This window comes from Phoenix dactylifera, chromosome 1 (assembly GCF_009389715.1).
Source record: "Phoenix dactylifera cultivar Barhee BC4 chromosome 1, palm_55x_up_171113_PBpolish2nd_filt_p, whole genome shotgun sequence".
In the NCBI taxonomy this organism is placed as follows: Eukaryota; Viridiplantae; Streptophyta; class Magnoliopsida; order Arecales; family Arecaceae; genus Phoenix; species Phoenix dactylifera.
In genome coordinates this window covers 445,734-468,724 of record NC_052392.1, presented here as the reverse complement: position 1 = coordinate 468,724, position 22,991 = coordinate 445,734, and the positions used below count along the sequence as shown (strand labels likewise).

At 39.9% G+C, this 22,991-nt stretch overlaps 2 protein-coding genes across 2 annotated transcripts; one reads left to right on the top strand and one right to left on the bottom strand.

Annotated features, from left to right (window-relative positions):
- Window positions 1-5,378: 5,378 nt before the first annotated feature.
- LOC103721590 (peroxidase 5-like) lies at window positions 5,379-9,894 on the bottom strand. Its single transcript, XM_039119191.1, has 2 exons — window positions 9,651-9,894; window positions 5,379-6,354 (listed from the first exon to the last, which is right to left on the bottom strand). The coding sequence occupies exons 1-2, from the start codon at window positions 9,852-9,854 to the stop codon at window positions 5,524-5,526; spliced, it is 1,035 nt and encodes a 344-aa protein (XP_038975119.1). The 5' UTR covers window positions 9,855-9,894; the 3' UTR covers window positions 5,379-5,523.
- Window positions 9,895-20,515: 10,621 nt separating this feature from the next.
- LOC120104182 (disease resistance RPP8-like protein 3) lies at window positions 20,516-22,558 on the top strand. The gene has a single exon (XM_039114811.1). It carries the CDS (start codon window positions 20,516-20,518, stop codon window positions 22,556-22,558), a length of 2,043 nt encoding a protein of 680 aa, XP_038970739.1.
- Window positions 22,559-22,991: the final 433 nt, after the last annotated feature.

The following is a 22,991-nucleotide window of genomic DNA, read 5'->3' as shown; positions in this document are numbered from 1 at the left end:
GACTTGGAGAGATTGAGATGTTTGGGGATCTGGTTATGGACCCCATAGTAAATATCAATTATGGTTTGGAATATTTAAATATTAAATGATTTAGTTTGTGATTTGTAATTGATGTTGTAGAGGAAGAGTCGGCAGAGACAGGAGATTTTGATCAGGGGACTCAGCACCCCAGCTCGTAGTTGTGATCCGGATCTGTAATTGTGACAGTCTACAATCTCTGTAAGAATCCCTACATCTGAGCACTTCTATGCATATATTGATTTATCGTTGGATTTATTTACGGTTTTGATGTTATTGCTTGTGAGTTGATATGATACATATGAGACGAATTTTTATCAACATATTTTCATTATTATGTTGTTATTGTTTATGAGTTGATACGGCACCTATGAGGCGTGCATGTTGTTTATAATGAAAATATTGAGATAAATTCATTTGGGAAGAAATAACATATTTTTTGAAAATTTATGAAAATATGTGATGTGATGGGAATGTGATTGAACATGTAAAACTAGACATGTAATATGGGTTGGACTAACCTTGTCATGAGATAGCTTCTACGAGCTTATGCGTAGGATAGCGGCCACGAGCTGATGCGTGGGATAGCCTCCACGGGCTTACGCGTGGGATAGCCTCTACGAGCTTATGCGTAGGATAGCCTCCACGGGCTTACGCGTGGGATAGCCTCTACGAGCTTATGCGTAGGATAGCCTCCACGGGCTTACGCGTGGGATAGCTGCCACGAGCTTATGCGTGGGATTTGTGCAGTCTTGGACTGGGACATGATCTTGGTTAGTCCAACGCCAGAAATGAAAAGTTTGAAAACTTTGGAATTTGAGTAATACGGAAATGGATCACATAATGTGAAAAAGGATTTGTGTATATGTACTGATTACATATATTTGTTGTTTGTTGAGCTTTTGAAATGATGAAATGATATATATATTTTGATACTTGATTATTTTATGATTTTGTTGTGTGTGGCTGTTGGGATTCTTACTGGGCTGGAAAAGCTCATACTACACTTCCATTTTTTTTTCAGAGGCACTGGATTCGTAGAATCTGTCGGATGGGACAAGAAGTGAGCTCGATCTGGAGTCAGACTGCTAGATAGTTAGAAGTCAATTTATCTTTTATTTATGGACATTTGAATTTATGTAATCATTCAGTACATTGTAGCTGGAGTTGATTGAATTACATCAATCTTTGATTTTGGCATTTATGGAATTATTGGATATTGGAATTGTTGTTATCTTAGGCCTTGCATGATCTTTAGGGCATTGCTCTAGGGCTCATGCGGCCGGTCGCGTGCCGGACCCGGGTGATGGGTTCGGGGCGTGACAGCAGGAGAAGCACGACAGGGTACTTGTTCACCTTGGGCAGTGGAGCCGTCAGTTGGATTTCCAGGTTGCAACCAGTTGTTGCATTGTCGACTACGGAGGCGGAGTATGTGGCAGCCACAGAGGCGTGCAAGGAACTAATATGGCTTCAAGGCTTGATGAAGGAGCTTGGGAAGGAACAGAAGGATTGCATGTTATATTCAGACAGTCAAAGTGCAATTCATCTGGCGAAGAATTCAGCTTTTCATTCAAGGACGAAGCATATTGACATACGGTACCACTTCGTGAGGTCATTGCTCGAGCAGGGACTCGTCAAGTTGGAGAAAATTCATACAAGTCAGAATCCTGCAGATATGTTGACGAAGGTCGTCACGGTGGAGAAGCTGAGGAGTTGTTCAGCTTCTGCTGGTCTTCACGCTTGAAGACGTTGAGGAGGCATCGTACCAATTTCACTAGGATGATCCATTTTCAGTGGGAGCACAGAGGAGAACCAAGTAACAAGAGGATATACCCAAGGTCTCCAAGTGGGAGATTGTTGGGGTATGTGGAGACCTTTGGTGATGAAGAGAATTGAAGGAGAATCAATTCTGCATAGTTCTGTCTGGCGGACTGTCAGAGTCGACTCGAGCTACAGTCGAGTCGACTCGGGAATAGTCGAGTCGACTCGAGGCCTGTCGAGTCGACCCGAGAGGAGAAAAGCCGCAAAAACCATGTTTCTGTCTGGACTGTCAGAGTCGGCTTGAGCTACAGTCGAGTCGACTCGAAGCATCGTCGAGTCGACTCGAGCCACAGTCGAGTCGACTCGAGATCGTGCCAGTTAAACTAGAAATTGTCCAGACGTGCCAGAGTCGACTCGAACTTCAGCCGAGTCGACTCGGGCTCGCGGGAAATCATACGGATGAGTTCTCTTTTGGTGTTTTGTTGGCGTTTCGACGACTATGATCATCTGAAGGTCTTGAGACTATATATAGGACTCATGAGAGCCCTAGGGTAATAGAATTGGTCGTATATTTGAGAGAGACTCTTGTTTGTGAGGCTAGGGTTCTAGAGAAGAAGAGGATTGGGATCCTACTTCTTGTGCAAAGGGAATTCTGTGTGAATCTCTTGTAGATCGATCGCTTATGATCGTTCGGGTGTGTGCTATCTCTGTAATCAGTTCATCCTAATTGAGATTTGGAGCGGTGGAGGACGTAGGCTATTTGTAGCCGAACCTCGTTACATCTTTGTGTTTGCTTTGCTATTTTCTTCCTTCTCCTTTCTTTGATCTTTGATAATCCGTTGCAGTGCTCAAGTGTTTTACCCTACTGATACCACGGGGTAATCTTTTGTCCTTCGTAGGCGGAGCGAAGAGGTGATCCTTGAGTCCGGAGTCGAGGGAGCGAGAGAGTGCTTATCCGTTCGTATCTCTCTTTGCTTGTCCGACGTCGGTGGCAGCGCCGGTGTGAGTGGGTTCCGGTGCGGGTCGCTGACAACACGAGATTTGGCCCAAAGTCCGAAAGATAATCGATCTGGATCAAGTTAATAAGGAATGGAATGAAAGGCATTAAAAACACTAATGAAGATTTATGAGCTATCATATGCTATATCACTCTTAAGTGACTGGATTTTTATCAATGTTTGATGTACATACTTATATTGATTATTCGAGCCTTATTGGTAGCCGGTTTGTGATTTTATGATATGTGCATCGATTTCTTGCATATTTCAACTTATATTACTATGTTGGTGTGGATGTGTGAAAATTCTTACTAGGCTGTAAAGCTTACCACCCCTTTTTCTTTTTCTTTTACAGAGTCGCAGGATGCATAGTTCTATATGGGTTGGACACGGAGCGCGAATATCAGAGTTATTAGCTAGCTAGTTAGTTTATTTTGATGTCGATGGACATTGCAGGCTCTTATAATTGAATCAATTTGATTATTTGGATATGCTGGATTTTTTTATATGAATTAATTAATTAATTGTAGAGTTATCGAAGTTTTGTTCATCTTAGACCTTGCATGATTTTTAGGGCACTGCTTTAGGGCTCATGCGGCTGGTCGCATACTGGACCCGGGTGTTGGATTCGGGGCGTGACATACAGAGAGACCAATAAAGTTGTGAATTAGGTATTAGGTGACCTCGTATGTGGCTGACCACTCTAGGGGGCCTTATGAGTTGGTGAGGGAGAGCTGCTTAGAGCGCTCCATGACTTGTTATCTTTTGATTTTTTTAAATGTATTAATACTAGAAGTGCATGAATCATCCGTTGTAGCAAAAAAAAACAAAAACAAATATGTGATATTGAAGCTATTTGGGATTCAATGTATAGTAAAAGTTAGCAGAGGTATGTTCATGAGGGACATACATAAATTGGATCCAGATCTCTGTGATAAACAATTGTGCAGGAGGGTGCTCTTTTCACACTTCTGAGCTGCTTAAATAGTTGTTAGATAAAAAGGGAGAGACAGCAAACACATCCACATCCAAATGTGGTTGTGAGTCGTCGATCCAAAAAAAGGCTGCTGATGGGGTAGGTGTATGATCTTGTGATGGTGATTGAGCTGGAGATGGTGCCTGTTCAAAGCCTTTCTAATCCTCATAATATGCAGTATAATCATGTTTGCTAAGCCATACACCAAGTGAGAATCTATGCAGAATCATGATAGCTGAGCCATATATGAAATGAACAATCTGGTTTAATGCAAGATTGCTACAACTTGATATATATTCTCTTAGGGATATTGCAAAACTTCATAAGAGCTCATTCATTATAATTCTTAATTCTATTTTGACAATGTTCGAGTGCTTATATACTCGACATTGTGCCATGTAGATTTTGTGAGATGCAATCTAGTCTATGAAGCTAATGCTATTGTTGAAAGAAAAAGGGGATATTATACTTCTCGAAAACGAAGGCAAAAAGAGAGAGGAGATATTGGACTTCGTAATATAGCATCTGATCAGTTGTAATAGCTGAGGTACCAAAAGGAAAGAAAGTTAAAACCTCATGTTGAGGCCCTTCACTCAATTATTCATGGCGGGGACCTCCAAATGAAGGAGATATTGTGTTTGTTCAGTTCCTAAAAGACACTTCATGCAGTAGCATTGACATTTCACCAGCCCATGATGGTTATTGGTGGGTGGCAGTTTCTCCATAAATGAATTCTTTTTCATGAGGCTGTGATCATTAAGTTATGAAGTTGAGCCTACAATCTGAGTTTATATGGCTAACTCAAAAGTCCATTAGGTGATTAATGCTAAAATTTTTCAAGTTATAATGACCAAGATAATCAAGTCTCAATCCCAATAGCATATTAAGTGCAACAATATCCAAATATTAGTCCCATGAAATAGTTTAAACCCACTTTGGATGCCGGCTTGCATTGGTTATCCGCTGATGACTCTTCGTACATTCCGTAAACTGACTTTTCTAGTTTTTACTTCGAGTAGATCAATCAAAGAGGTAAAATTATATAAAAGAAGTCACTTCACAAGACTCCACATACTATCTGTAAGTTTACAAAGGTGTAGATTATATAACCAGATATATATTCATCTCTTTCTTCAGAAATTAACTTCAAAAAAAAGTCCTTTTTGGGATGATTTATTTTAAATTTTTTTTGCATGAATATCCTTCCTAAATTGATATTTGCATATATACTTTCGTAAAATACTTGTTTTGTTATTCTACTTATTTTTTATCCTTATTTTTACATATATACCTATGCCATCTAACACCGTTAAAAAATTAATGATTTTAAATTAAAGTAATTAAAATATTTTTAATAGGTAGATGTAAAAAAGAAATATTTATAAAGCGATCAAAAAAGTGATGTCAAAATTCTATTTTATTTTTAATTAAAATAAATATAGTTTTCAGTAACGGTGTTAGAAGAATCGTTATATTAGAGATATTTGCGCACAAATAGTATGTTATGAAGAAATAGAAATAAATATAAATTTTAAGAGAGTATTCATGCAAATTTAAATTTTTTAGAAAAGTATTCATGCAAAAAAAAAAAATATTTTATCTTCTAAAGAGAAAAGAAAAAAAAATCGCAAAGATATTAGATTTTTCTTACTTGTCTTTAAATAGCAAGCAGAACACGTCTTTTATTTATTCATATCCACGCACACAACACGCAGCATCCGAAACCCATTGCAAACGCAAGCAACACACGTCCGAGGGCGGGGAATCGCATCAACTAGTCGCCACCTCCGAGGGGTGACCAGATCCCATCCCAACGTATCCGAGACCCCCGCTATTCACCACGCTGCAATTCGTTCTTATCTCCCCCTGGGTCCCGGTCAACACCTGGATCTGCCCCATCTTCACCATCGCCAGCGCGAACTTGGAAGCCCACGCCGTCAGGTTATTCGCGTTATTGTTCACCGCGGCGCTCAGATTGGCCTGGGTCACCAAGGCCTGGTCCGAGGTCAGGAGGCCCAGGGTGAGCTGCACCCCGGTGTAGTACATGTTGTCTAAAACCGCGGGGGTGATGATATCCAGCGACGCCGTGATCGGCGTGAACCGGGTGCTGTTGGCGGGGCATTTGGCCTTGAGGAGATCCGCGTACGCCGAACTCAGCGTGGGGTCCACATCGCTGGTGTTGCTGAAGTTGTAGATCCGGTTGAGGAAGGAGGCGCAGTGGGATATGCCGATGCTGTGGGCCCCGCTGAGGGTGACCATCTCGTCGGCGGTGAGGCTCTTGTTGGCGAAGCTGTTGATTAGCTGCGTGGCGTTGAAGGTCGGCGCCGGGATGTTGGCGAGCGCCTCGCTGGCGAGGGAGACCGTGCCGTCGCGGCGGCCGGAGGGGACCTGGTAGGTGATGTTGCCGGTGAGGTTGGCGCTGTCGCGGGCCGCGAAGGCGAGGATGTCGGCGCAGGAGACGGTCTGCGGGCACGCCGCCTCCACGGCGGACTTGGCGGCGTCGATGACTTCGAAGCCGCGGAGGCTGGGGTTGTTCGGGGCTGCATCCCTTTCGGCTGTGTTATTCGCAGTTGAGTTTAGGAGGACGGAAGCATCACAGCCCTGCAAGTGCATTCTAAATAGTTAAATTTCTTTTGTTGCAATTTAGGAGTTGGAAGCTTTTGAATACAATTATGACCAAGAAAATTTACTAATTAAATACTTCTTTTCCTTCTCCTTAAAACAGTCCAATGGAATAGAACCATAACCATCTCCTAGCCAATGTCTTTGACAGTAATAATCTTGTAAGCCACCTATTCTAGGCACTAGATAATGCCTACTCACAAACAAGTGACTTGTGGATATACGCAGTTGAAGATAATTGATCAGTAGCCTAGAAAATGGGAAGTTAAAAGAAAATCTGTATCTGATTGGCTCGAAAGCTGGCCCTTGTTCAACTACCAGTATTGAATCATTTTCAGTAAGCGGTGTGAAGTGGAACCAATGTCTTTGATGGTAATAATCTTGTAAGCCACCTATTCTGGGCACTAAATAATGCCTAATAACAAACAAGTGACTTGTGGATATACACAGTTGAAGATAGTTGATCAGTAGCCTAGAAAATGGGAAGTTAAAAGAAAATCTGCATCTAATTGGCTCGAAAGCTGGCCCTTGCTCAACTGTCAGTATTGAATCATTTCCAGTGAGCCGTGTGAAGCGGGACCATGTATATTCTTCGGGTTTCTTACCAACAGAAGAGTCTGATGTTGATGCATCTTCTTCATCAATTCAACTGCTATTTGAACATTGTGCTGTTCCTATTGAAAGGACAGCTCTCTACAAGACTGGAGCTAGCTACTAGTTCCGCTACTACAGCTCTTCTAAAATAAAAAAAATTACAGAACTAATGGACAACACTAGTATGTTTTTTAATTTTTTTTTAAAGTAATATAGAACACTAATACTCAATAGGAGGATCATATAACAGCTATGTATACATGATTTATGTGTTACACGAGCACTAATGACACAAATTGCTCATTAGAAAAGGATCCCTAAAGATCCAATGTTTACTCAATTGGCTGGGACAGATATCCTTTTTGTGTTTTTATATATTTTATTTTACCAAAAAAAATGTTTACTCAACCTAATACTTTCAATATTATGCAGACTAAATCTCATAAAAAACAAAAAAGAGACTATATTGCGTGTTAGAAGAGCTTCTGAGAGAACATATCTTTCTGAGGAATTCTTGAGAGAGGATGTCACTGGACTAATTTAGACATTTTAACCTTAGGTTACACCAAATGGCAGCCACATCGATCTTGCAAAGTATGCTTTCTTTCATCTTTTATTTACCAAAGAGGTTCATGGACTTGTTCAAGGCACCAACCTTTGCTAATAGATTCGAATAATCAAGTAATATTCCACTGCAGCAAACCCATTCCATTACTGCTGCTTATGTAAATTAAAAGCTTATATTTTGTCATGTAGGGGAAATTAAACAAGTCAATTATGTCGGCCCTCCTGGAATCAGGTTGTTATCAAATCGATATCTAGTTATGGCTGTCACAATTTTTTCAGAAGCCGTGAGCTGGGATTCCGGGAATATCACTGTCGATGGCTGTAGCTACAGTGAAATTAAATTAAAGTCGAGACAAAGAGAGCAGAGGAAGGCCACTCTCCGTGCCAATGAGTGGAAGAGCAATAAAAAAAATGTCACACTTGTGAGCCCGAACTTCCAAGTCACACAAGCAGTGCCCTTGACTTCAGGCTGATGCAATTTCGTTTTATGATTTAGGTGTGACCTGTGGGTCATTGTGTCGTTTCCTCTCTCTTTTTTTTGCTACAGTTTTGTAGTTTCCTCTTGGCCTTGCATGAAAGTAATTTGATACCGACTAACAGACCTTCTGTTTTTATCTCTTTTTTTGTAAAAATTGGCAATCAAAGTAAACCTCCTGCCATTATCTTCTTTTTGAAGGCACACATATATACTTTAATACATACTTTATTAAAGCCTGCTGTAACAATGCAAAACAAATTCTTTATTACTCTCCTCCTTTATTCTGCCAATTATTATGATTCTTGCATACGTATTTTCTATTCAAGTTGGAGACTAATCCTATCCTTTGGTCTAAAAGGAAAAGACTGCTTTGTATTATAAATTCAGATTCTTATCTGATCCACCGTCCGACCATCAGTCTAATTTAAACATATTATTGTACATTTGAATGATAACAAACCAATCCTTCTTTGTGGTCCTTGAGTCAATGTAACTTTTAGAGAGAGAGAGAGAGAGAGAGAGAGAGAGAGAGAGAATAAGAAGCAGAGCAATGATTTTTTTTTAATTAAAGAAAGGTAAAGTGTATCAATCAAATTGGTTTGCTTTATATTTCAAACGTACTGTTTTGAATTAATAATGAACCAATCATCCTTTGCTACTTTGAGTCCTCGAGTCAATGCACTATTTCGAAAGGAGATAACAAGTGCAGTAATAAAAGGAAGAGCATCTATCAATTTGGCCTATTTTATCTTTCGAGACATATATTTTTTTGCATGCATCTGCAAATCTTTTTTTTTTTAAGTAATATCCAGGATTTGAACTCTGGACATCCTCCAAAGATGCCAACCAAGCTAATAGTTGGTAGGATATGTGAGCAATTTTGTTATGGAAAAACTTGGCATGGCATTCAACTTATTAAAAGGAAACTGCTAATGCACCTAAAAAAGAAAAAGAGAAATGCTAAAGGCACTCTTCTCTTGGTGTTAAACTCTCTCTCTCTCTCTCTCTCTCTCTCTCTCTCTCTCTCTCTCTCTCTATATATATATATATATATATATATATATATATATATATATATATAAAATCAGTTTTCCTTACGGTGCCATCCTACGTACATATGTTTACATCATAGTATATGGCCATCATTATACAGTAGACAAACTCATTTTTTGATCAAAGAAGATGAGTTTATCTGCAACTAACGTGGGGAATGGTCTGTGAAGTAGCTATCTTCCTTCACAATTTATACCTATATTTAGTGGCTTATAAATGCTTGTCTTATATATCACGTGACCAGATTCAAGAATGGCCAGCTTCCCATCCACTAATACTCATGACCTTATCTTCTTTCATTGAAGAACCATGGGCACACCCCCTAACATCTCTAGCAACCAGGTCCCACCAGAGAGAATGGTAGACCCGTGAACTCCTCAAGATAAAGAAAGAAAGAAACAGAAGTGAAGATTCACAGCTTAAATGACTACAGTTTTTCAAGAACATGCATGTTTGTGTGGGGTGTTGGTGTGTACATGTGCGTGCGTGCGTGTGTCCATGCGTGCGTGTTAGTTTCATGGCCTTAAGATGATACTTGGCCCGGTCTTTTTAAACATATTATGTAGAGTAGAGAACCACTTACCCTCACAAAGCAGTCATGGAAGTGCATGCGAATGAGACCAGGGGCAATGCCTGAATTGTTGGCAAAAGCAGCAGCAACGGCCTGCTGCACCAGCGACTCCGCGGTTGGGCAGCTCTGGTTGTAGAACCCAATTTGTAGTTGGCCATGAACTTCTGCCAGAAGAGCAAGGAAGGCCAAGAAGAAGAGCTTCACTGGAGGGGACATGGTGGCCTTTCTTGCTGGAGATCTTTGGGTGCAAGAGGAAAGGGAGGGTTATTTATAGGAGAAACTTGGGAAAGGAAACTGGGGCCCATTCTTGTCACAAAATTTCATTAATGCCACGTGGTTGCGTGTGTGTTTGTGTGTGCATGTTTTTTTTGGGGGTCAGAGGTTACGCCTTGCTTCTGAATTTTCGCAGAGGAATGCTAAAAATTAGTAAGTGGTCCAAGGATGCTAGGCTTTATCTAAGACCGTTCCTATCCCACAGTCTAATAAGGTAAAGGTTTTATCCCATTAAGATAATGAGGTAAAGCATCATTATCACCGCTTTGGATTGTTCATGGGAAATATAAAAATTGAGAGCCATAAAGTTCGGGAGCAGTTGGACAGCTCACATCAGTGGAGTAATTTTTAAATGAGGATTTCAAATTATTCTGATATATTGCTCATTTTGAAAAATTATTGATTGTATGAGTTCAGTAAATAAAGATTGCTGTGATAATCTATACAGACGTATGTTTAGTCTCACATCGGTTATATATTAGGTAGATCTTGGATATTTATATAGAACCAAAAAATCCAAATAATACCATTTGACTACTTTTTTTTGGATGAGGTCCTGTATTATTACAATTGGTTTTCACAAATTAATCTTAAAATTAATAAAAGTAATTCACGGGTGTGCTATGATTCTATATGTGCATAGACACTGTTATCATGCATCCATGTTCAAGCATATCAATTATGTAGGACTATGCAATTTGATATTAGTGTTCCTTCTAGAAACTGCCCCTATCACCCTAAAATTTTAATTACGTCTCTAGTTGTTGAAAACACAACGCAAAAAAACACACCACAGGAAAAGTTGGCTATCCTAACATTTACATGCCGACACTAGGTAGAAGTATTGGTAATTTTGGCTCCAGCGCTAATTTTGCTAATGCTTTTAAATTGTATCGGCATGTATGATATTACGATGATGCTTATTACACTACAAGAAACTTGAATATTAGCGACGCTTTTTTTGGCTATTAGCGACGCTTTTAAGCGTCGGTAGAAACCATCCCGACGCTTTACAAAGCGTCGGTAAAGTGTCGCCTATGCTACAGTGGAAAAAACATTTTCCGACGCTTTCAAAAGCGTCGCTAATTACAATTTAGCGATGCTTTTAAGCGTCGCTCTTTCACGACGCTTTAAAGCATCGCTCTTTACCGACGCTTTAAAGCGTCGCTAATTACCATTTGCCAAAAAATTACCATTGGCCTGCATCTTCTCCTCCATTCTATGGTGCTGATAGAACACAAAGAGAAATATACACAACCTTCCCGATCGGTACCTTCATTCCATCCATGCAGAGTGGTTGGGTTTGGTTATATAAACAGTTTTTTTTTCAGATCCGCCGATGTGGGATTAAAATGAGGTGGTTTTTTGGCTTCCGACGACGCCTTTAACGACGCTTAAAAGCGTCGTTATTTAACAACGCTAAAAAGTGTCGTTAAAAGCGTCGTCAATTACATATTAACTTTGACGACGCTTTTAAGCGTCGTCATTAGCCGACGCTTTTAAGCGTCGTCATTAGCCGACGCTTTTAAAAAGCGTCGGCAAATGTTGACGGGGGAAAAATTTTTGCCGACGCTTGGAATAAGCGTCGGCAAATAAGAGTCGGAAATTTACTTTTTTGGCGTAGTGTTAGCATCGTCAGAGGCCAAAGAGAGAGAGAAATAATTAGATGACGCTTTAGAAAGCGTCGTTGGAAACCAATTGTACCCCCATCCGGTTCCCCCTAACGACCCTTTAGAAAGCATCGGCCCCACCTTCCTGACACCCAATGATGCTTATAAACGTCGGCAAAGCTTCGGTTTTTATCGATGCTTTTTTAAAGATCGGCAAAAAAAATTTCCACTCTCACCTAGCCGACGCTTTTGAAAGCATCGGCCCCAAAATTACCGACGCTTATAAGCGTCCGTACAGGCTCTAAAAAGCGTCGTAAAAGGCTATTTTTTTGCAGTGACATTTCAATAATATTTTATTATTTATTAGCAAAAAAATAAAACAAATTCCCAAACTTTAATAATCTATATTTTTTGATCGAAAACTAATGCAAGCATGAGCTCCCTTTTCTCCCATTTATTATCCTTAATTTCCTCTTTCATCAATCCACACACTATAAAAGGGCGATCCATATCTTAATTTGCACCAATACCTACATTCTTATTTACATAGGTACAATTTCTTGAATCTTCTATTTTTTCTTTCGGGACAAGCGGCCTCTCGTAATAATATATGCTGATATAAGCAGTAAGCAAAGAGATGCCAAGGATACAACGTTTGAGCACTTCCACAGGACGTTTCCTATATTATATTTATTTGAAATTGAAATGATATATTGAACAAATATCGTTTTTGCGAGACAAAGTCCATGCAACAATTGAAGAGTTTGTAGGTCAAAAGTTATAAGTTTAAAAGTAGAAAGTCAAAACCAACAGGCCTTAAAGTGGCATCACCGTTTTCTGGAAATTTAGTAATGAGAGGAAGACCAAAACATTGCTTGCATTCATCACCTATAGACAAATATCTTCCCCCATCCCCACATTTCAAATAGCAACTAAGAAAAACGAGTGTAAACTAAATGCATGCATGCAAGACTGTCTGTCGGCAGGAAGATCTTTGCATGAAAGATATCTTCCCAACTGCTACTTATTCTTTAAATTGGCCCTTCAAACAAGATTTGAAACCTAAACACAAACCTCCTAAGTCTCATCCAATCGTGTCCATTTTCTAGGAGTTTTGAAATTAGTTAGGGAACAAACGAGAAGTTCCAAAGCTGACGGAAAGGTAAAGTAACCTTGGAACTTGGCTGGCCCGCAGTACTACTTGGTGTTCTTCTAGAGGTGGCATCCTTCTCCATCTCCTCTTAACTTTCTTCATTTCACACCAAATTTTGACCCGTCAAACCCAAAGTTCGTGGTGGGCTCGTGCTTGAAGGAAGTTTCACATGGGACTTGAGGTACTAAAGGATGTTAGTTGAGATATTAAAGAGGCCTTATATTTCCTTGATCATATATATATAGAGATTAGAGAGAGTTCAAAACAAGGTAAAGATATGATTTTTCTTTGTTTTGCATGGATGATCTAATTTAGATTTGATTGATACGGATAACCATTTGTCGACTAATTTGATCACTTTGGATGGGCTGGAGGAGGCGGTGGAACTGTGTAAATAGTACGACTTTATGGTACCTTATTAATAATGATAGTACTTGTTCATTGTACCTAGAACGTGCCTTTCGAACTTTTAGAGAAAAAGCACAACTTAATGGTGCCATTTTACATCATTCCTGTTGAAAGTGGAAGGTCCTTGTTTCCAAGAGCTGAAAATGAATGTTTCTTCTCCTCTTTTTTTTTTTTCCCCATATTTTGTTTTTTTTTCTCTCCTCTCTCTCTTGTTTTACGTTTTTTTTTGTGACACTCTGTATAGAGCTCTATGTCTAAATACAATGTATGGTCTTGGCTTCTGTTCCTTCTTAAATATTAGAGATATATATATATTTCTATTTTGAGTTTAGGCTACAATATATATATATATATATATATATATATATATATATATATATATATATATATATATATATATATATATATATATATATATATATATATATATATATATATATATATATATATATATATATATATATTGAGTTTAGGCTACAATATTTTTGAGAATATTTGACTTCAAATACTTTCTAGTGAAAATCAATAATAGATTTCTCAAAATCAAATCTAAATTGTTGATCATGATCTTTATTGTATCATATTCCTAGAGACTAAAAATTATTGATTTTGAAGCTTATGCATCAAACTAGGACAAGATAGATAGTAGATTATAGCTAATAAGCAAAATTATATCATAGACTATAAAATTTATAAAACTACATTATTGATCTGGATATAAAATTTTTAAGATATATATATAGATGCTTTTATACTATAGGTCAAACCAAAATATGGTATCACGTACACTATTAAAATCTTTATTTTGTATCCATTTGATGCCGAGGGAAACAATATCAAAAATGCATAATTTTTTATCTTTAGGCATTTTCTACAACATAGATTATAATCAATTGTGTAGATCTTTTAATCGCACAGGTTAACTAGGAAGTATTCGAGATCAAATGCTGTCATTAGCATTTTAATTTTTTTTTTGTTTTTTATACTAGTTTGTGTTTTTGACTAGTTGTTGATTGAATAGTATTTTAGGCGGTTAGGAGGGGCACAATTTCCCTATTTAGACAATAATTTTTCGTCGATCTTGACATGGGGCATGCATATTTGATAGCGTACCGCTGATATCGATTGAAGTAACATTAATGTATTAAAAATATCAAATTTTTTTCGATAGATATTCTTGATTTTATACGCAACCATTATGTACTTTCCACTATTTTCAATGTCTGATGTGCCCCACATGGCTTATTGGTCCCATCACAACAATTAATGAAGTTTAACACATTAGTTCATCATGGTGCAATTACGCAAATTTGATATCCTAGATTGTATTATAAAGTTGAACCTCAAAACTCCTCGATCTGATCTCGATGTATCCATCAGGCCGATCAATGATCTTTTGTCTCAATTCATAGTCATCAGCATCTGACTTGGTCGAAAAGTTAAATCTTAAGAGACAGCCCATGCAAGTATGGGTTACTTTTGCGTCAGGAAGTTAACTTTAGGCGTCCCAATGTAATCCAAACTAAAGCATGGTTTTGCGTGTTTCATATACTTTTGAAAAAAGGACCATTAGTGGCTCTTGAAATTTCCCACATTGCGTAGAGAGTTGGTTAATGAGATAATGATGCATGGTTTATGATAACACTGACGAGGACTGCCACTCTTATCTAATTTATAAGTGGAATTGCCCCCGCATTGCTTACAGAGTTGGTTAATGAGATAACTATTGTTTATGTTATAGTAGGGAGTGTAAATGGCTTCCTTGAAAACTTGTTGATAAGGTTGATGCTGCTCCAGGATGAGTCCGCCAAAAAATTTAGGTACACTAACCCCATATCCATTCCACTAGCAGGCCTCGACGGGAGTGATCATACTGACATCCAATAAAGTTGCTTTGGATTTCTGGATAGATTTTTTCTAGATTGCACAATGGAAAGAAGAGTTTTGATAGGAGCAGGACGCCATTTGTGGCAGATTTTTAGCATTGCAGATGGTAAAAGTGGTCGCCTTTACCTTTTTATTTTACTGCAATGCACGTGATTCCATGATGCTTTATTGAAGTTTTAAAACTCTTAGATTACTTTTTCTAATGATCATTCTCTGCTATCTAGAACTTATATCGAGAGGCTCTATCAAACTGTTTAGAGATTCAAAATTGTCAATTGAATGGTCGTCAATAAGAAGATCCTAAGTTGTCTCAGAGTCTGTTCATGGTCCTGGTCTAAGTAGTAGACAGATTTGTAATCCTTTTGGAACTAAATTAACAACAGAGCCATGGTGATTTTTTTACGAGGGCGGCTGGGGTCTTCTTCGTCCCTGAGTCCGGCAGAAAGGAGGACTCCTTGAGGGTAGTTCGAGTTCGAATTGAACTTGGAGATCTTGCCTATTTAATCTCTTCCTCTTTTTCTGATTTCTGCCACCAAAATCACTGAAAATCACCGCTGATTTCAAGTCTTGTTCTCTGAGTTCTTCTCTTGATTCCTCGCCGGAAACCTCGCTGGAAGCTTCGCCGGACCGAGATGAGAGCTCTTTCCCTTCTTCTCTTTCTTTTTCTGGTTTTAGAGTTGCTTCTATGTTGAATTAAGATGGCAAATCACCAGGCCTTCATCCAAAAATAGAGTACTCTGTCCCAGCCCCTTTTCTTCCTCATTTATCTTTGTCGGCCGTCGGAATTCGGCCAGTTTTGCCGCCGTCAAGGACCCCTGAACGTGTGGCTGTTGATCGGTGGAATCGGCCATGACACAGGCCAAGATCGACATCCCTTGCTTTTCTTTTTCTTTCTCTCTTCTTCTTCCTTGGTTTACCGGCCACCACCGACGATGGCTTGCTGCTCCGAGCCGTCACCGTTGCCAACACCGGAGATTATTGTAGGTCGCTGTCCACCGGCTCTCTCATGGCCCAATTTGACGAGGAGAGGGAGAGAGAGAGAGTCTGCCCTATTTTGAGATGAAGAAGAAAGCTTCTCTCGTCTCTCTCTACTCTTCTCTCTCTCTATTCTCTCTCTACCTAGATGTTTCTCTCTCTTATTTCTCTCTCTTATTTCTCTCTCTACCTGGAGTGTTTCTCTCTCTTATTTTTTTTCTTCTCATGGTTCTATGGACCAGCAGGAGGGTCCCAGTGTTCTTATTGTAGATCCGGGTTGAACCCCAGTAGAGGATTATGGATCAGTATCGTTCCGACCACTCGTCGCGCTAGCCATACCCTGACCATTGCCAAGTACCATTGGACTCTATCATCATGAATCTCTATTATGTTACCTGTACCACGGTCTAATTGTTGTTTCATGATTTAACTGATTGGACTGGCCAGAGTAGACCAACTTGGATCGTCGGATGCTGCTACATAGTCGACTTTGGCCGTCTTGCACCCGATTGTTGTCAGCCACCATTGGACCCATAATTGATAACTCCTGATATATTTTTTTGATTTGATATATATTTTTTGATCAGATGAATTGGATTATATTATGCTGATCGATTTGAATAATTGGGCATTGTGATCTAGTTGGCCTCGTATATCTTTCCATATGAATCTATTATCATGGTCGGTCCTGATTTTGCAAGGAGATACGATCATCCGGGCAAGAAAAAGCCCAATAAAATCTTATACTCTAGTTTCTCTCTCTTTCTTTTGGTACTTTCTCTCTCTTCCTTTTGGTACTTTCTCTCTCTACCTCGATTCGAAGAGATCATTGGTTGAGAGGGCTATTGAATAGTTCTGGATTGCTATGTGATGGTGGACCCTTTAGTGGATCAGTAGAGGGTTCTTGGTTGTCGAATACCTCAGATAATTTTTGATATTGATTTGGTTATGTAGGAGAACAAATTTTTTGGACAAGAGGTCATTGAGCAGGGTTCTGCGCACCCCAGTTCGTAGTTTGCAGTGTGGGCAGTTGATTAGTCTATTTGGGATTATTAGCAAAGAGGTAAAAATCCTTGTATACCGATCTGCATGATATAGATGTTTTTGTACCTATATGTATGATATGCTCTGATTTAGATAAGTAAGAAGCAAAATAGTTTCATGATAGTTTTAGTATTAAATCGTATTTTGATCATATTTGCTTGTGATCGATAGTATGATTGATGTATATATGAGCATAAATTATACTTGCATAATCGGACTAATGGATGTGTTGCTTTGGACTAATTATGTTATATTGGTTGCCCTGTCACGAGCCAAAAATATGACCATGATTAGTCTAAAGATAGAAATAAAAGAAATTGATGTGTGGATATGAACTTGATTAAATGAACAAGGACTTTGGGCTTATCTTGTTGCTGGTTGTCCCGTCATAGGCTGAAAATATGATACTATTGATTGTCCCATCACAGGTAGAAAATGTGATACTAATGATTGCTCCATCACAGGTTGAAAATGTGAAACTACTGATTGCTCCGTCATAGGCTGAAAATGCGATACGATTGATTTTCCCGTTATAAGCTGAAAATGTGAAACTACTGGTTGCCCCATCACAGGATGGAAATGCGATACTATCGATTGCCCCATCACGGGCCGAAAATATGACCGGAATTTAGCCCAAAGTTAAAAAGATAATTGATCCGAATCAAGTTAAAAAGACATGGAAAGAAAAGTATTGAAAATATTAATAAAGATTTATGAGATATCGTATGATATATCACTTTTGAGTAGATGGATTTCTATTGATATTTGATATTCATATTTATACTGATTATTCAAGCATTATTGATAGCCAGTTTGTGATTTCATGATGCATGCAACATTTTCTTGCAGTTTTCAAATCTATATTATTATTGTGTTGGTGTAGATGTGTGAAATTCTTACTAGGCTGTAAAGCTCACCACCTCTTTTTCTTTCTCTTTCAGTGTTGCAGGTTGCATAGTATATGACTATAGTTGAGATCACAGTTGGAGGGCTTTGCTCCAGGGAGTGTGCGGCCGTGTCGCGTGCCAGACTCGGGTGCTGGGTTCAAGGTGTGACAGAGTGGTATCAGAGCTTAGCTTAAGATCAGTAAGGATTGTAACAAGAGTTATATCAGAGCTTAAGTTTAAGATCATTGAGGATTATGAAAGAAAAAAACTATCAGAGCTTAGGTTTAAGATCATTGGTGATTATGAAAAAAACTATTAGAGGTTAGGTTTAAGATCATTGGAGGTTATGACAGGAAATCTATCAGAGCCTACGTTTATAATCACTAGGGATTGTGATAGAAATGTATCGGATCTTGATGTTATGATCATTCCAGACATAACAAAAAATAGCAGAAATAAATTCTTTGGAGCTATCTATTTTTGTTCAAGTTGACAGTTGTGGACCTTAGAGGTAGCAATCGGGTCGGGTCGGATATAAACGGGTCAGGTCAGATGCAGGTCGGGTCAGAAAATCATAAATCTGAATCCGACCTGTTTATTAAATAGGTCGAAAATTACAACATGAACCCGACTTGTTTATTAAACAGGTAACCTGATCCGACCCGTTTAACCTATTTAATAAAAAGAAATAAAGATTAATAAGGCAAAGAGGTCTCACTCAGATCGAAGGGCTAGGGGAGTTGGAGGAAGCGAGATCGACGACGTAGGGATCTTTACAGTGGCGGATATCCGGGATGGCGTCCGCGGAAGAGTTGGTGGTGGTGGAATTGGGCGTGAGCCGAAGGAGCCGAGCCACGAAGAGCGGCCTTGTTGCGGTCCTTGAAGGGGCCGAGGGAGGAACCCACGAAGGAGGTGGCCTCGTCCTCGACGACTGCTCGAGATGCGATCTTTATTCACGGACATGCTCGAGATCCGTGGCAGGAGGGGATCAGATATCGGATCCGAGCAAGAACAGGAAGGAGAGAAGCGGATCGGAGAAGAATAAGAAGAAGAATACCTTCGGGATGGAGAGGAGGGGCTGGGAGGAGCAGTCGCAAATGCAAGGGGAGCAGCCGAGGGCTTCGGCGAGGTGCCAATATAGAGGGGGTCCGACTTTGTATCCGGCAAGTCCCAGCCCCATCAACAAGAGGACGGCCCTCACCAATCCAGGGCTCACTCCCCTCGATGACACCCCCGAGCCTCCCGCCATTAGCAACCAATCTACCTTGTCGCTCTCTCTCTCTAAGGGTTTCGTTTTTGCTGCTAATGGGGACGGAGAAGTTGGGTTGATGAACCGAGCGCCGCTAATGGGAGCATCGCAGGCAGCTGATTGTGCCCTACCCGACCCATATAATATTCAACAATATAGAGGGGTCCGACTATATATATATATATATATATATTCTATAACATTTTGGGCCTTTGGCCTCACTTCTTTATGGGCCATATTACCATATATTAAATGGATTAAACGGGTTAAACAGGTTAGACATCTAAAACCTGTATTCGACCCAATTAATAAATAGGTTAAATGGGTCAACCTGTTTACGACCCAAACTTATTTAGGTTAAACCTAAACCTGTTTATGGCGGGTCGAACACAGGTCGAGTTGGCGGGTCGGGCCATATTTTGCCACCCTTAGTTGTGGTTGTAATTTTTTTCATTTGAGGTCTACGACCTCCCACATACAAAAAATAATGTTTATTTCACTAATTTCTTCATATTAGTCTGCACAATTTTTATATTTGTGTATTAATTTCTCAAAACTTTGCCACAATATCATGGACAATTCGTTGCATCTCATCAATTTGATCAACAACATATTTGTAATCTACCAAATAGTGGATCAGCCATCACATTCAAAATCATCCCATGAAGTATATAGTCATCTTCGTGCCAATTCAATTGTTCTACTGTGCAGCCCTAACTATTTTTTTGAGAAGACGGTCCTAACGAAGAGCAATATCGACCATTGGAACCATGCTGTGCATATTATTATTCTCCGCCAAAATGTTATCTCGATTATGAACCAAGTTTGCATCTGGATATGGAACTTGAAGAATATAGGCCACTCGATTAATGGTAAGATAATAGTGTATCTTCAATATCCATCATTAAAAAGATGCTCCTTCAATCTGTTGAAGTTTCCGTGTGTCAGCGAAAAACTTCACCCGTTAAGCTGTCATTGAAAAGTACTGTCTTTAGATTGTTATGGGATTGATAAAGAAATCAAAATAACAAATAGGCAAGGTGCATTAAAGATACGGTCTTAAAGATAGTATTTTCTCTGCCAAGATCGTAATCCAAAAATTTACATGCAGCTACTCGGAAAATCTGCCTCTAGGATAGGATGCCCGACTCTAATCTTTGACAGCCAAGAGAGTACGAACAAAGCACAACAAAACAAGAAAGAACGAATACATTTTACCTTTTTCTATTTTGCCAGGTTTACACAACAACACAAAAGGTTATTATGCAAGAGACATATCCCTTCGTATGACACCATTTTGGCGGGGAGAAACAAATCAAAGTTCTTTTTAGATTTCAGTTTCTCAGAAGTACCGAGTTATTGAGCTACTGAAGGATATCATGAAAAAGGTGATGGGACTCACAAAGAAGAAACAAAGAAATACAAGAATTACACTAGAAGAGTTAGAGCAGATGGGTGAAGAAGAAGTGAGAGAGCAGCTCCGTAACTTCCTAAGAGACAAAAGGCATTTGGTCGTGATGGATGATGTATGGAGTGTTGATGTTTGGAGACAAATGCATCACATCTTTTCTAATGGAAACAACGGGAGCAGAATACTGCTTACTACCCGTAAAATTGAAGTTGCAAGACATGCCGAGCCATGGATTCCTCCACATGAACTGCAGCTTTTGAACGACGCACAGAGTTTGGAACTCTTCCGTAGGAAGGCATTTCCACCAAATCAAGACGTCCCGACTGGGCTAGAGGCATTGGCCCAGAAGCTTGCAAAGAGGTGTGGTGGACTTCCTCTTGCACTTGTGGTGTTAGGGGGCCTTCTGTCGAGGAAAGATCGTAGCTACGACACCTGGTTGAGAGTAGCTCGGAGCATGAAATGGGAATCTAGTGGAGATGGGCAGGAATGCCTCCGTATATTGGGTTTGAGTTACGATGACTTGCCATATCCGTTAAAACCATGTTTCTTGTACATCGCTGCGTTCCCAGAGGACTCAACTATCTCCGCTTCCAAATTGGTTAGGTTGTGGATCGCCGAAGGTCTCATACCACAAGAGCAGACACAGACGATGGAAGACACCGCAAGGGACTGGCTGGATGAGTTGGTGCAGAGGTGCATGATCCAGGTTGTGGAGAGAAGCATGGCTCATGGGCGGGTTGAGAGCATACGCATCCATGATATGCTGCGCGACTTTGGCCTATCAGAAGCCAGAAAGGATGGATTTCTTCATATTTGCAGCAGCGACGACAAGGCAGTATCTGATGGTATATCGTGTCATCCTGCGGCTTTCCACAGTCGTATACATGACGAGGTTGCTGTTTTCTCACCACATCTCCGCACTCTGCTGGGTTTCAATTTAGTTTTGAAAGACAGTACTGCTGCAGGAAAATTTCTGAATGGATTAAACTTAGTAAGGGTGCTGGAGTTGGAGGGTGCAAGAGATTTGAAGGAGTTACCGAAACAGATCGGCAGCATGATTCATCTACGATACCTGGGATTGAGAAACACTGGTTTGAAGAGATTGCCATCCTCCATCCGGCATCTCCTAAATCTGCAGACTTTGGATGTCAGAGACACAGGCATTTATTGGCTTCCGAAATTATTTTGGAAAATCCGGACGCTGAGACACGTCTATATTAATATACTTGCATTTCTAAGCGCCCCAATAAGTGGTGATCACAACAACTTGCAGACTCTACAAATTGCGAACTATGTACGTAATATAAATGTCATCAGTCTTTTCAGCCATATTCTAGCCATAAGATTCATCAAAAATTGGGTTACTACACCTGGCTTTACTGAGGAGGCAATGGACAGAACATGCGGCAGAATGCTTGGAAAGTCGCTCGGAAAAGCAATCGAGAAAATGGACAGCCTCGTCTCCTTGACTCTGGAATTTTCTCTTATCCCTGGGGGCATCCTTTTCGCTCATGCACCAAACCTGCACCACCTCCGTTCGTTGAATCTATTTGGGCGGTTGTTACTCGGACCACAGCAGCAGCTCCCAAACAGCAATCAGTTCCCACCAAACCTCACCAAGCTTATATTATCTTACTCTGAGTTTGAGCAAGACCCAATGCAAGTTCTGGAGAATCTGCCGAACCTCAGACTTCTTGCCCTGAAAAGAAATGCATACGTGGGGAGGAGCATGTCGTGTTCTTCTGCTGGTGGCTTTCCTCGACTGCGGCACTTGATATTAACGACCCTCTATTATTTAGAGGAGTGGAGCGTGGAGATTGGGGCGATGCCCAGCCTCACCCACTTAACCATCGATTGGTGCACGAAATTGAATATGCTTCCCGAGGGATTGCAGCACGTGACCACCCTTCGGGAGCTGAAGCTGATTGCTATGCATCGTGAGTTCAATGACAAGGTTAGAGATGAGGATGGGTACAAGGTCCGACACATTGACTCCATTACTTTTGAAAACGAGCGCCATTGACATGGTATCACCTGTACCTGAAAGTCATTCCCTCTCTCCTCCATTTTCTCCCCCTTTGTTGCGTGTTGTTTTCAATATCTCGAGGATTCTACTAATGGAATAAACCTCTTGCATGATAGAATACACTCAAAGCTTGTAATTGTAGCAATTCACATGTTTGACATATTTCAATGCAGAGTGTTATGATTCACAGAGCTTTATAAAATCTTAATAGCTCGAAATGGCATTCCATGCAATTATGGTGAATAAGACATTTTATTTCTTTCTGATCTTTGAACGTCCAAATTGCTGAAATTCTGGTTGAGTTGCAGCACTTTTGATGCAGAAGTTAAGAAACTGACTCTAAAAAAGTTCTTTCCCTTCCTACCTTAAGAAAACAAAGCATATTTGAACTCAACCAAGTACTGCCGATCTTACTGGAGATTGATCTTTA